Source organism: Phalacrocorax carbo, chromosome 2 (assembly GCF_963921805.1).
Source record: "Phalacrocorax carbo chromosome 2, bPhaCar2.1, whole genome shotgun sequence".
Taxonomy (NCBI): Eukaryota; Metazoa; Chordata; class Aves; order Suliformes; family Phalacrocoracidae; genus Phalacrocorax; species Phalacrocorax carbo.
Window position 1 is genome coordinate 128,508,065 of NC_087514.1, and position 12,743 is coordinate 128,520,807.

General features: G+C 36.9%; 1 protein-coding gene across 4 annotated transcripts in view; it reads left to right on the forward strand.

Annotated features, from left to right (window-relative positions):
* Positions 1-12,743, forward strand: part of TBC1D5 (TBC1 domain family member 5) — a 323,581-nt gene that overhangs the window by 184,752 nt on the left and 126,086 nt on the right. For all 4 annotated transcript variants that reach the window (XM_064444307.1, XM_064444304.1, XM_064444309.1 and 1 more), the window contains 4 exons: positions 5,477-5,565; positions 7,027-7,077; positions 7,166-7,235; positions 12,174-12,346. In XM_064444307.1, the coding sequence (XP_064300377.1) occupies positions 5,477-5,565; positions 7,027-7,077; positions 7,166-7,235; positions 12,174-12,346 (383 nt within the window). The remainder of the gene's footprint in view (positions 1-5,476; positions 5,566-7,026; positions 7,078-7,165; positions 7,236-12,173; positions 12,347-12,743) is intronic.

Consider the following 12,743-nt stretch of genomic DNA (forward strand, 5'->3'; position numbering starts at 1 on the left):
GTGAAGATTTTTAAAAGACACTGTATGCTTTCAGGCATGATCTGTGACCACCCTGTCCTCAAGCCAGGAAATCAGTGGCGTTTCATGAAAAGGGCAACACATATGGGTTGAAGGAACAGTTACCTCTGAAGAATTGTCTTACAGATTATATAAAAAATCAGATATATAGTTATCAAACATATCAACCGTCAGCTGCTTGGTTCTCATGTTTGACAGACTGCAAGCAAGGAATAGTCTTGCATGACAAAAAGAAAAAATGAGATTTGTGAGCTGTATTTTGAAGGGCACTGCTAAAGGAAACACTTCAGCAGTATTCAGCCTCCCATTTCTAGTGAATATAGGCCAGAGTACTGTCATCAGTACTCTGGGAAAATGGAAGAACACATTCCAGCTAATTTAGTCTATCATTTATTGAACAAGAAGTATTATTTTACTCTTTGATATGACTTAAAAGGACTTAATTACCCTCTGCTCATATTTAAAATCCTCTTGATTCCTTACCAAGAAATAATACCTTTCTACATAAGGATGGAATATTTAGCCAGATCAAATTTAAAAAAAAAAAAAGCCCTGAGTTTCATCACAAGCTGTTAAAGCTATTATTTTCTACTAGGTGACACCCCGTTTAACATAGACCATATTGTTAATAGTTATGGGATTTTATTGAATTAATGAGACTGTTATCATGTAGTAGAATGTCTTGCTGAGTTAATTGAAACTGCAGAGATTATATAAATGGTATTAATGAACTTTGACTGCCTGATGCCTCAGCTTTAATAAAGACTGCTTGGTGGGCTAAATGAACATAGTCAGATAAAAGAACAGGTTCAATTTTGCGAGCCTACAGGCTGTTGACAAAGAAAAGTTCTTTACCTCTGTTTTCAACTGGTGTGCATCAGTAGTGCAGTAATTCCAGGAAGGGCTTTCCACAGGACTAAGGGAAGAGGTGAAGTGCAGAAAATTAAATCAATTTGGATCATGAAAAACTGTTAATTTAATCCCTCTCAAGTGTGTTCAGAATATCACCCAAGTCTTGTGGTGCTGTGCCAAGTCCACAAAATAGCAAATGACTGTGGTTTTTCTCTCTTGTTGTGGACACGTGTCACTTTTTTTAGGAGCTTTTCTTTTTTATACCTCAATTTAAAAGCATGGTTTTGTGTGTTTGTTTGTTTAAGTTAATGCTTCTGTTAGCTTATTAGTAACAATCCTGCTTCTTTGTCCCTATGTCCCTCTCTTCTTAGATAACATTTCTTTCCTGTTCATCAGTACCCTTCTCTGAATTAGCTAATAGGAAATAGAGTATGTGCTGGCAACAGGATATGGTTTTTTCCCTCTTTTAGCAAATACCTATGTTGCAGTCAATCTTCCTGTCCTACTGTTTTTATTGGTTTTGCTTTTGCTATTGACTCAAGCCGCACTTCCAATAATAATTTCCACTACATCGAAGCCTAGCATACTTTCTTGAAAATAGTGAAGGTTACCATTAATTCATCAATAACAGATCACCTCCAAGATGCTCTCTCCACAGTGACCTGAATACAAAGCCCAATTAAGGGGTTTGTCTTGATATTCAGTATCCATCATGAGACTGGTCATAGAATCATAGAATGCCTTGAGCTGAAAAGGACCCACAAGGATCATCAAGTCCAGCTCCTGTCCCTGCATAGGACAACCCCAAAATTCATACCATGTGTCTAAGGGCATTGTCCAAATGCTTCTTGAATACCATCAACTACTACATACCGACTACTACTTGTCAACTATGCTGTGGCTAGCTCCCTGGCCCTGTTGTTCTCTGTGAGAACTCCTCCATCTCATTTGTATGACCACATGCAAGAGCTGCATCTGCTATTAGAATTATAACACTTGGCCAATAAGTGAAAATTTATACTTCTGTCTGTCAACATTTGTACAGGGCCTGGTGTTTCTCTGTCACAATATTTGGAAAAAGTTCTAGTTCCTTAACAATTTAAATCCTTATAAATGTAAATAAAATGTATCTGAAGTTTACAACATTTTATTGAAGCTATTACATAGCATCAGCACATAGTCTTGCAAGGAGCAATCAATAATGTTTGTTTAATATGCATATATGCATGAAAGTTGTCTTTGTAGTAGGGTTTGTGGTTTTTTGACCAGCGTGAAGTAACATTTTATTTGATGAGGAAAAAGATATTTCTGTCCCTAGTCAAATGGAGTAGAATGTTGTGAAGCTGAATTACAGATTTTAAAGACAGAATCCTCACTGGGATTGTTGAATTTTTAAATAGCAGCTGTAAATATAAAATCTAAAGAGAATAGTATATTGTACTTAAGAATATGTAAAAATTACTCTTAGCATTCTTCTGTAAGAGTGGTGCCAAAATTCTGGTCCTAGTTACACTGAAAAGAAATAGTGACAATTAAGCTAAATCACTAGGCTAACTATTGTTCACTCATGATTTGATTGCCCTTAGAGAAGTCAATATAATTTTGAAATGCATTGATTCGCTTTTCATTGTAGAAATGCTATTTTTCAGGTTTTCTTTCTAAACCATAGACTGTATTATGAAATCAATATTTTGTTGTAGCTGGGAAGTGTCATAAAATTATCTGAGCTCTGTCAACTTATTTATTAACACTAAAGAGTTTTAGTAAACTGCAGCATTGAAAAAATGCGTGCATGCATATTATACTGGTGGCTTTTCTTGCCAAGCTAAAAATCTCTTAAACATTTGAAGTACTAGAGTAACTGAAAGATCAGAGGTATCTTTTTGAAATTCTGATATTTCATCATCTGTTTGTTTTGTTTTTGTTTTATGTGGGCAGCCACATTATGATTCTACTTTATTATAAATTTGATGTATTATTATGTTGGAAGAATGCATGATGTGCTTTTATCTTTTATAACTAATTCTTATTTTATGTCCTCTTTCTTTTTCTTCAGCTTATATGTTTACAGCTTAGGTGGTAGTTTTATTGGATAGTCAAGTTTTTGTCATTTCCATTTCTCTTATTTCATGTTAGTATATCAGGGCAAATAAAAGATTCGACATGGAGCAGTTAATTAACTGAGGGCTGTGAGTATGTATGAAAGTACAACCCAGGTTATCTACAGTTTATTTATATATTTTTACCACTTGTATTTATTGTCTAATTCTGGACCTATCTCCCTGTCTCTCCTATTCCTTTCCCTCTTGGTGTGACCAAAAGACTTTCATAAATCTAAAGCTGTCAATCTGTAATCTAACCCATATTGTTGCATTTGGGAATTTTATAGCAGTTCATGAAATCAGGGTGCTACAATGGGTTTAATCTTTTTTTCCCCCTGAGTTTATATTTAGCCTTCAACTTTCAAAGTAGTCCCTAAAGGTTCAGAAATAGGAAGAGAAAGAAAAACTCCAAACTTCAGTAGTTTTGCTGTCTTTACCTTTGCGTAGTCAACTGACTGCTACCGCTGCAATCCTACAGTTGAGGCTATAACAGTCATCTCAGTCCTGAAGAATGTAAAATAAAATTCCTTAGGATTTCAGTTGATAGCACACACAGAAATTTCCAAACCTCTTCTTTTTCTCCGTCACTGCTAGGTACTGGATTTTCTTCTTACAGTCAGATAAAATTCACTAGCATGCATCCGAGCACACTCAAAATAGGTAACAATCTAGAGAGGGCTTCCAAATCTACCTCTCTGATCAGTTTGGACTACTTAAGGAAAATCCCTATTATCTCCAATAAAAGTTAAAGGTTTTTAGTAGTTAATGTATCAGTTTGATACATATGAAGCTGATAAGCTAACTCACTGGTATTGAACACTCCTCAAATGCTATGTGGTATATCAAGTGATATACCAGAAAAGCAGCAGTTTAGCTGCACAAGCGTGTGACTCTTTCGTTGCTTACGTCTGTCTGTCACTAGAAGGGCTGGAAAAGCAAGTGGAGAAGCTTCCTAAGCTTGGAAATGCAAGCATAACAGTAGAACTGCTCTTGTCTGGGGATCCATCATCTGACTCCTGGCAGCAGCCTGAAATGCCTATGAGCTTGATGGGCCAGCCCCAGTGCTTTTTCTGCCAACAGGATAGACAAGATGGTCTTCCTGGCACCCCATCTGCCCAATGCATGCACCTGGAGTTGGGACTGAGGCTCCACTTGGTGAAGTAGTTGCAACTTTGAACTGTAGCACTGCTGGCAGCATGCTCTTCTGTCTGCAGTCAGGCCAAGGACTCCACTCAGAGCGAGACCCAGCAGGGTAGCCTAGGCATCTGGCCCCAAGCCCCAGCTGTAGTTGGTGGTTTTGGGCTGAGGTCAGGAGTTCCCTCCCCTTGGAGTGATCCCTGTGTCCAGAGGCAGCCAGGCAGGTCTCAACCCTTCCTCCCACATCCCTTCCAGCACTGAAGGGCTCCCCTCACTTCTTTTGTATGGCTACACCCCAACATGTAGCTTGTGTAGTTCCTACCCGCCATCCTAGTCCACCACTGGGAGCCCAACTCCCCCGATATAACCAAGTTCCCCGGTTATGATACCCCAAATCCTCCTTTTCCCTGATCTAATCAGAGGGAAGGGGCTGAATATCTGCTGAAGATGAGGTTTCATTCTGCAGGCTATAGTTTTACTTGCCAGTGCGTTTCTGCTTGCCAACTGGATTGCTTGTTTCCTGAAGCAGTTGCTTCTGCTTCTGATAACAAATTGACAAGCCCCAGGTGAACCAAGGCAAATCAAGAGTCCTGTTTTGTTCCTGGTGAGCTCCAGGTAAAAGCACCAATGGCTGGCCTGGGTGGCCCAGCCAAGCTTCTAATGCTGGCCTAAGTCCTCAACTCTCCACCAATTATTTCTCTTCCAGTCCTGCATGTTTCTGTATTTTTTTCTGTATCTTAATATAGATTGCACATGTAATAGTTTGTAATGGAACAGTACCAAGTCTCCTATGCATTGTGTTATAGTACGTTTATTTTTAATATCAACATAATGACTTTAAAAAAAAAAAAAAGGCAAAACCCCCATTTTATTTCTCATGTCCATAGGAAAGTTTCATTTTCTGATTTCCCAAAAAGCTGCCCTTGTCTGCTCTAGAGGCTACTGCTACACTGGTCTTGGAACATTATCAAATGAAAAATAATTTTAAATCTTGTAATTTGTCCCTATTGCAGATCTTTGTACTGTGGATCATGATTGTAATTATCATAAATAAAATTCATATTTATGAACATAGATCTTGGAGTAAACTGCCAGGTGCAGGGTTGACTACCATTGCCAATTTGTTGTCTACTGTGTTAGAAGCAAGCGATTCTCTCTTTTTCTATGTATTATAGAAGAATGAATACTTGGATTTAATCAGAATTTAAGATAAAAGCCATTGGTTATGAAACTGTTCTGTTAAGAATGTAAATGTCCCTGCTTTTAGTTAGTCTGCACGTATTATTGCTGGCTGCCTGATGCTATGTGTTATGAACTATTATATGACTGGAAAATCTTACTCTACTTTTGCTTCCTTTTATGTTTAGGGTATGCATGAACTTTTAGCTCCCATTGTCTTTATCCTGCATTGCGACCACCAAGCTTTTTCACATGCCAGTGAAGCTGCACAACCAAGGCAAGCATTGTGTTTTATTTGTATAGTATTAAAAATCTGCCTTCTTAAAAACGTAAATGAAGTTGGCTGGCCTAGAACTTATAAATATGTGTTGATATCAGAAACAGTTGCATCCTTGTGCTGTCATAGGAATGTTCTTATTTCCTCTTCCCTAACAGTTTCTGAAAGAGGGATTAAGGGTGTAGACATTGGCCCCTTCACAGATATTAGCTGGCCAAAAGAGGGAAGACAAGAAACCTAAAGGGAAGCCTTAATCAAAAAGCTTACACACCTACTGTTCCTCATTTTTATTGCCAGAAATTGTTCAGTTTTTGTCATTTCAAAGAGGAGGCAGATTAGAGAACTACAGTCATGGAGTGGACATGTGACTCATATCTTAAAAGAGAAAAAAATCAATGTTAGCAAATTGTTGTGATTGGTATTTCTTTCATCACCTGCAATGTTGTAGCTGCAATATCTGACTGTCCTTTGACTTGGTAATAACATTAAGTTCAGCTATTGATTCTCCACTTCACTCAAACTGTGTGTGTATGTGTGCATCTAATCATAGACATATGTATAAAATATTACGTGACACATGATTGCCTGTCAGCCAAATTCAGACGCTTTTTTTTCTTGCCCTATATCTAAAGGTTTTTGGTTTGGTTTTGTTTTGTTTTTAAAAAGAAGGAGCTAGATGCCTCCTTGCATCACATGTGATGTTTAGGTCATCTCTTTTCATTTGTCTTTTTGCGCTTTCTTTTAGAGTCCGGCAGTGTATAAAAGCCAATTTAATTTTGTGTACTGTATAATATAGCTTCTGTTAGCACCTCTCAACATGATTGTCCAAAGGCAGTTAAGCATAAGGATGGAGATTATTTACAAGTGTGTGTTTTTATTCAACGTCTGTCCTTAGATATCCTGAAATTACCTAGAAGATGCATTTCAGTGATAAATAACTTAAACTAACCATGTGTTATGCAGAGCATTCTGTTCCATCCCCACTGGAAAAGTAGAGCTAAACAGCAAAGTAGATGGAAAAGAGGTGCTGTCACTGATTAATTGCTGTTAAAGTACAATAAAAATACAGCCTATTAAAACAAAATAAATTAATGTTTTGATACTGCATATTTGACCAGTAACCATATTTTTTTTGTTTGGGACAGTGATAGATTGTGCAGCAATCAATTATTCTAGATCAAGCATATTCAAATAATACATTGTGACATTCCGTAATTTGTTATTTAGAATAATTAGATGGTTACTTCATTGTAGTGCAGACAAGGCAGCTAATTTGTTTTTGATCTTTATAAAAAGGGAAGACTTCATTTGTTCAATGGAGTTGCTCTTTTTAATTAAAAAGGCTAGTTTTCTCATTTGCACTTTATATGAAAGTTGGCTTATAAATACATAGTAGTACATGCAGAATCCTGACCAAAAATAAACATTCACATTTGGATTGTTCACTGTTGCCTTTTTCAGCGAGGAAATGAAAGTTCTTTTGAATCCTGAATATCTGGAACATGATGCCTAGTAAGTTTTAACAATTTCCTTTACTTTTAATTTGCTCTTATTTCTAATACATTATTTAACACCAAGTTTCTGGGTTTTTCCCCTTCAGCGCAATGTTCACACGTCTTATGAAAACTGCAGAACATTGGTTTTCAACTTTTGAACATGACAGTCAGAAGGTAAATATTGCTCTAAAATGTTGTACAAACATAGATTCTTCTATGTATGAATGATGTTCTTGTGTAGCATTCAAAAGGCCTGTCATAGGCACATCTACATGCTCAAAACCTGTGCAAAAGCCATGTTGAATAAATGCACATAGGCAGTGTTTACCATATTGAGGCTTGGATTGTTTTAAACTGTTTACAATATAAACAATTTGATGTCAAAGCAAAACTTTGATCATAGACTGTCCATCATAGGTCAGACTGCACCTTTCTCTGACTTCATCGTTACATTTCCTTCCTTTTGTTTTTTTTTTCTTCTTGACCTCAGGTTATTCAAACAGAGAATGTTTGTGCCCTCAGTTCTCCTGTGTAGCTATACAGATGCCACTGTATTTGCTATGCTGCTGCTTTTCATGAAAAAGCTTTTTCTGTCTTCTGAGTTAAGTTCTACAGAACACTTCTTTGCAGGGACCATCTAGGGACCATCTAGGCCTCTCCTGTAACCATTTTTCATGCATGGCATGAGGGACAATTCTCTGTCCATTTTGCCTCAGTCAATTGCTTAATATTTCCTTCGAATACCTTCTTCCTCTCTCTTTCTCTGTTTACATTTCTCTTTTTTTAATTCTGAAAAATGATTTGTATGATGGAGTGTACATAGGAGGTTCTAGCAAAACATGAAAGATGTTCACCCAACACTCACATAAAAGCTTCTGTTTTCTTTAAATGTTTAAGTGTATCTGTGTATATATTTTATTGGACATGGAGCATTGGTATCTTGGCCTAAGCTACCTACAGTTATAAATTACTGTCTGGATTTTGGTTTTTACATAATTCTCAGTAACTAAGGATAAAGCATATGAGATACAAATTTTATGAACTTATTACATAGTCACTTTTAATCCAACAACAAAGCTGTGAGACATGTTTCTCTGACTGTAGCTTTTCAGAATTCAGTGTATTCAGATGCATTTGTTCCAGTTTCTGCAGCAGAGGTGGTAAAGTCTGAGGTTGAGTTTAATTCCAGGAAATAACTAGGTCTGCTAAGAGTTTTACGGTGCTTGGGTAGAAGGTGAAAGTTTACATTGCCCTTTCCAGTCCTTTCGTGGCATAAAAAATTAACAATGCAAAGCGCATGTATTAATATCTTGCTGTTTGTTCTTGTTCTTTGCAAACATGTATAATCTTTAATAATCCTTTCTTGTATGTATGCCTTTTACAGTCATGACTTTGAGGGTTGGCTACATAATAAAGTCTGAATCTTCACAAAGGAAGCAATGAAAGTATGTGCTCTGAGAGACATGTTACATTTTATAGCCTCTAACAGTTGGTTCCATTACTCCCAATTGCCATTAGAGGAGTTTCTCCAGCTACTCCATTCCCTAGTGGTTAATGAGAGAAATCTGTCCACCGTTTATATTTGTACTATGTCCTAGCCTCCCTTTACTGCTGTAGCATTTGTTTCCTAAATGCATGAATATATAAATTGTATTAGTATCAACTGCCAGCCATTCCAGTTCCTTTTGTGGGAGGTAATGTTTTGTGGCAGGATTTGGTGACTCTGTTCCTAATACTTGATCTGAATTTCTCAGCTGCATTTCACTGATACCCATATTTAAACTCTTCGCAGAGGTGAACCAGATGCTCTCCTGTAAACAGTATAGTACATCTCTGAGCCGTCCCTCTTTTTGTCTTTCTGTTGTGAACTGCATCCCTTTGGGATTGATCATTTATACTTCATGTTAGCAGTAGCTGACTAACCCATGCACTCAAATGTTTTCCAGGACTTAGAAGCCCACAGAAAGAAAACGGATGTTTTGTCTCAAGGGGCAACTTAATATATAGTGTGTATGGGCAGGAGCACAGTATCATGTTGTCCACTTGGCTTCTGTGCTTTAGGTGCAGGCGCTGTGAGTCATTTCTATTTAAACATTTTAACATTTTGTCAGCTTGGATGTATTAGTTTATTTGAGCATCTTTCTGTTTGGGATGTTTCTTTCACAGCAGCGGATGTGATTTTTTGGAGAAATTTCAGCAGACTAAATGTATTGTAATTTTCTCAACCAAATTGCATGAGAGGAGACGACAGACATATCATATGCGCTCTGGTCATCTCCTCAGCTTCTTGGTGGAGTGCACCAAATGAGGGGGAATGGACAGTCAAGGCATTGATTATTGATTGATTGTCCACACAGATTCTGTCATGCTTTGAAGATTTCTGTTAATGGGGTTAATTTCTGAGATGCTGATGAACTGCATTTTGATGGATACTGTTTACTTGCCTCATGCTTTTAATAATGGCAAGCCAGCATATATTAGTTGATGCACTTAGCCATGTCAATAGTCAGTCAGTGTGACAGTCAGCAGTGTGTCACTGCTGCCTTGTGCTGAGGTGCACAAATGCTGCAAGTGACAAATAAATCCAGTTTTGGCGCTCCTCTGTAAGAGGAAGCTTGCATTAGTTTTGATATTCAGAATCTTTTTACACGTGAGCCAGTGTTTAGGAGCCTGTCTTCTAATTTTGTAAAGATGGCTTTAAAACCACAGGCAACTAATGGTGGAATGGCTAATCTGGGTAACTAGCTAGTCTTCTCATATTGCAAGTTCAGCTAAGTAGAAGGATTCTAATTTTGAGATTTCTATACAAAAGTCTATGCCTATAATTGAGAAAAGCTTAAAAATACAGATCTTTGGAGTCATCAGAGTTATGAGTGCATGCAGTGGTCAAGCTGAAGTTAAACTCAACTTGAACAAACCAGAATAAAGCTCATACCCCAGACGTGTGCCAGCTAGTGGAACATGCACAGTCTATGAATACGTACAATTACAAATATTTATGATTATTTTCAAAGATAAATTTATATGTTTATGCAAAAAATCACTATAATCTGGCATTTAACATTAAGGCAATGTTATCATATCGTACTTTAAGAGTGTTTTTCTATATAGATTAGAAGGAGATCAGTGGATACCCTTTTTCAGTATTTTGCGCTCTAGCATGTGACCAAGTAAGTAATGAAATGGGTCTGAAACAACAATAAGAAATAGCTATACAATGGAGAAACAAAAATCAGGATAAAAAGAAGGCTGCACAATTTGGTAATGAGGAAGTTAACAGAATAATTTTAAAAGGAGGTAGCAGAAACATCCTTTCTCAGCATACCTGCAGCCGTGAAGAACTTTAGTATTTAAGTAAGTAGCAACATTTCTTATTAGCCCCGAGCATGCTAGATGTTTTATTTTAAATTTCTGTTTGGTAGAACAGAAAAGATTTTGAATCAAAGGATGCCATTTCAGTGAGCTTTATCTGACAGTCTGAGGGAGCTTTTGTCAGGCGATTTGCTAGGGCATCTTAAATGAATATGTCTTGGTACCGCAATAGCATGGCAAAATCACCAAGCAGTAATAGACACATCAGTCCCTTTGCTGCAATTGCCATAGCAAAGCAACAATTGAGCAGATTTTAAGATACAACTTATAATCGATCAGATCCTTAAATAGAAACATTTTACCTTAAATCACTGCTCAGCATCATACAATATTTTCTGCAGTACAGAAATGGAATAATTAAGAAAAGATATTTCAAGCAAAAGAGATCAACATAAAAAATAGGCTTTTTGGTAGAAATTATGAAATGTTTGCTGCCCACTTGAATGTTAAACCATGTTGTAAATGATTGTGAAATATGGGTAATTCTCTTCCTTCCTCTTAAAATACTGATACAGAGAGAATGAAGTTGAAGAGGCACTATAACCATAAGAAACAACCTTGGGGATAGTTTATATAACAAAACCCCTTTCTTTGTTATTGAATGTTAAAAATAATACGCTCTTCACTGTATTGAACCAAGTGTATTTGTGTTTCAACAGTTTAAGCTGTAATGAAGTCTTCTGAAAGTATTAACCTTTTGACCTTGATAATGCTTTTCTATCAATATACTGAACAAAAGGGTAGAAAAACAATAACTATTTTTTAAAATAAAGCTTTCAGGTCAGAGAGCCATGATGACAGATTGCAACAAAGTCATTGCAAAATCTTCTCTTCTTACTGTTTCAATTTTCCCTCTTTTATAACTTTAACATTGTTCCTGACAGCTTAATTCTCCACTTCCCTTTCCCCAGTCTTTCTCATGATAGGTTTGACTTGTTCTCTGATTCATCCTCCTTTCCACATGTTCCCTATTCAGTAGGGTTCACTACCTGCTGCATTTTTCTAGCATTCTGTCTCTTTTTCAATAATACTTCACTCTTTTGCAAGAAGAGCAAATTTAAAGTGGTGTCAGATTCAAGGATGTTAATACTCCAGTAGTTTTCTTCCTCCTTTTTCACTTGGGGTGTCTCATGTTCTAGGCCATGACACAGCTTGCATAACCTTCAGGTCCAACCAACTACCTTCTAATCATCAGGTTCATCTCACTGTTCTATTTCTTTTTTGTTTTAAAAGTTTTCTGTTGCTTTATCAAAGTTGTGTAGATTTTGAGGTACAGCCACGAGATTTTCTGAGCAAGGGAAGCCTGTTTAGAAAGGATTGTTCAAAAATAAGTTATCTCGTATTAGATATGCAATTTATTGTCCTCTGAGGGCATATATTCTCTACTAAGTTACCATTCATCTGCTTTACTCTGGACTGATTCAGTCTGCTGAAATTAAAGCTAAAATAAAGCTGTCAACACTTTGTCAGAGCATGAAAAGTAAAGCACACACATAAAAATTGACATGCAGAACAAGGAGATGAACCTTGGCACGCCTGGCAAGGGGAATCCCACAATACCTTCCACAGAAGTGGATACCTAAGATTCATCTTTTCCTGGAAAAGAAACAAGTTATTAATATTTTTATGTTTATTTGGAAGCCAATGATTACAATGAAACAAATCTCTTGTAGACAATCCCTTTAGACAGTAAGGCTTCATGGGGTGTTTCTTTTTTTCCCCCGTTTTCTGTGTCTGCAGGAGAAAGATGTGATGATTACACCTATGCCGTTTGCAAGGCCACAGGACTTAGGCCCATCTATTGCTATTGTAGCGAAGGTAAACCAAATTCAGGATCATCTACTGAAGAAACATGATATTGAGCTGTACATGCATCTGAACCGACTGGAAATTGCCCCACAGATTTATGGACTGTAAGTGTTTGCAAATCATTAATTTAATTTAATTCCTTCTATTTTTGATTCATTGTATTAGGACCTTTTTTCCTTAAATTTAGGGTGAGAAAAATAGGGCTAAAAAGAAGTACTACTTATTTCTTAGAACTTATTCAGTTGGCAGCGTGGCAGTAAATGACACCCAGCTGTTTTATTTAGGACAGTAACATTCCCAGTGCAGATAAAGTCCGTTCAGCTACATATTAGAGAACTTGACGAAGACTCCCAGAGCAGTGGTGAAGTACGTACTGAATTGAGTACATATGCTACCTGTGGTTTTTCTATGAGAAGAAAATATAATAGGACACAAAGAAGGGAGGAAGGGGAAAATTATTAGCATTGAATGGTTTATATACTTAGTTTTATCACCAATTCA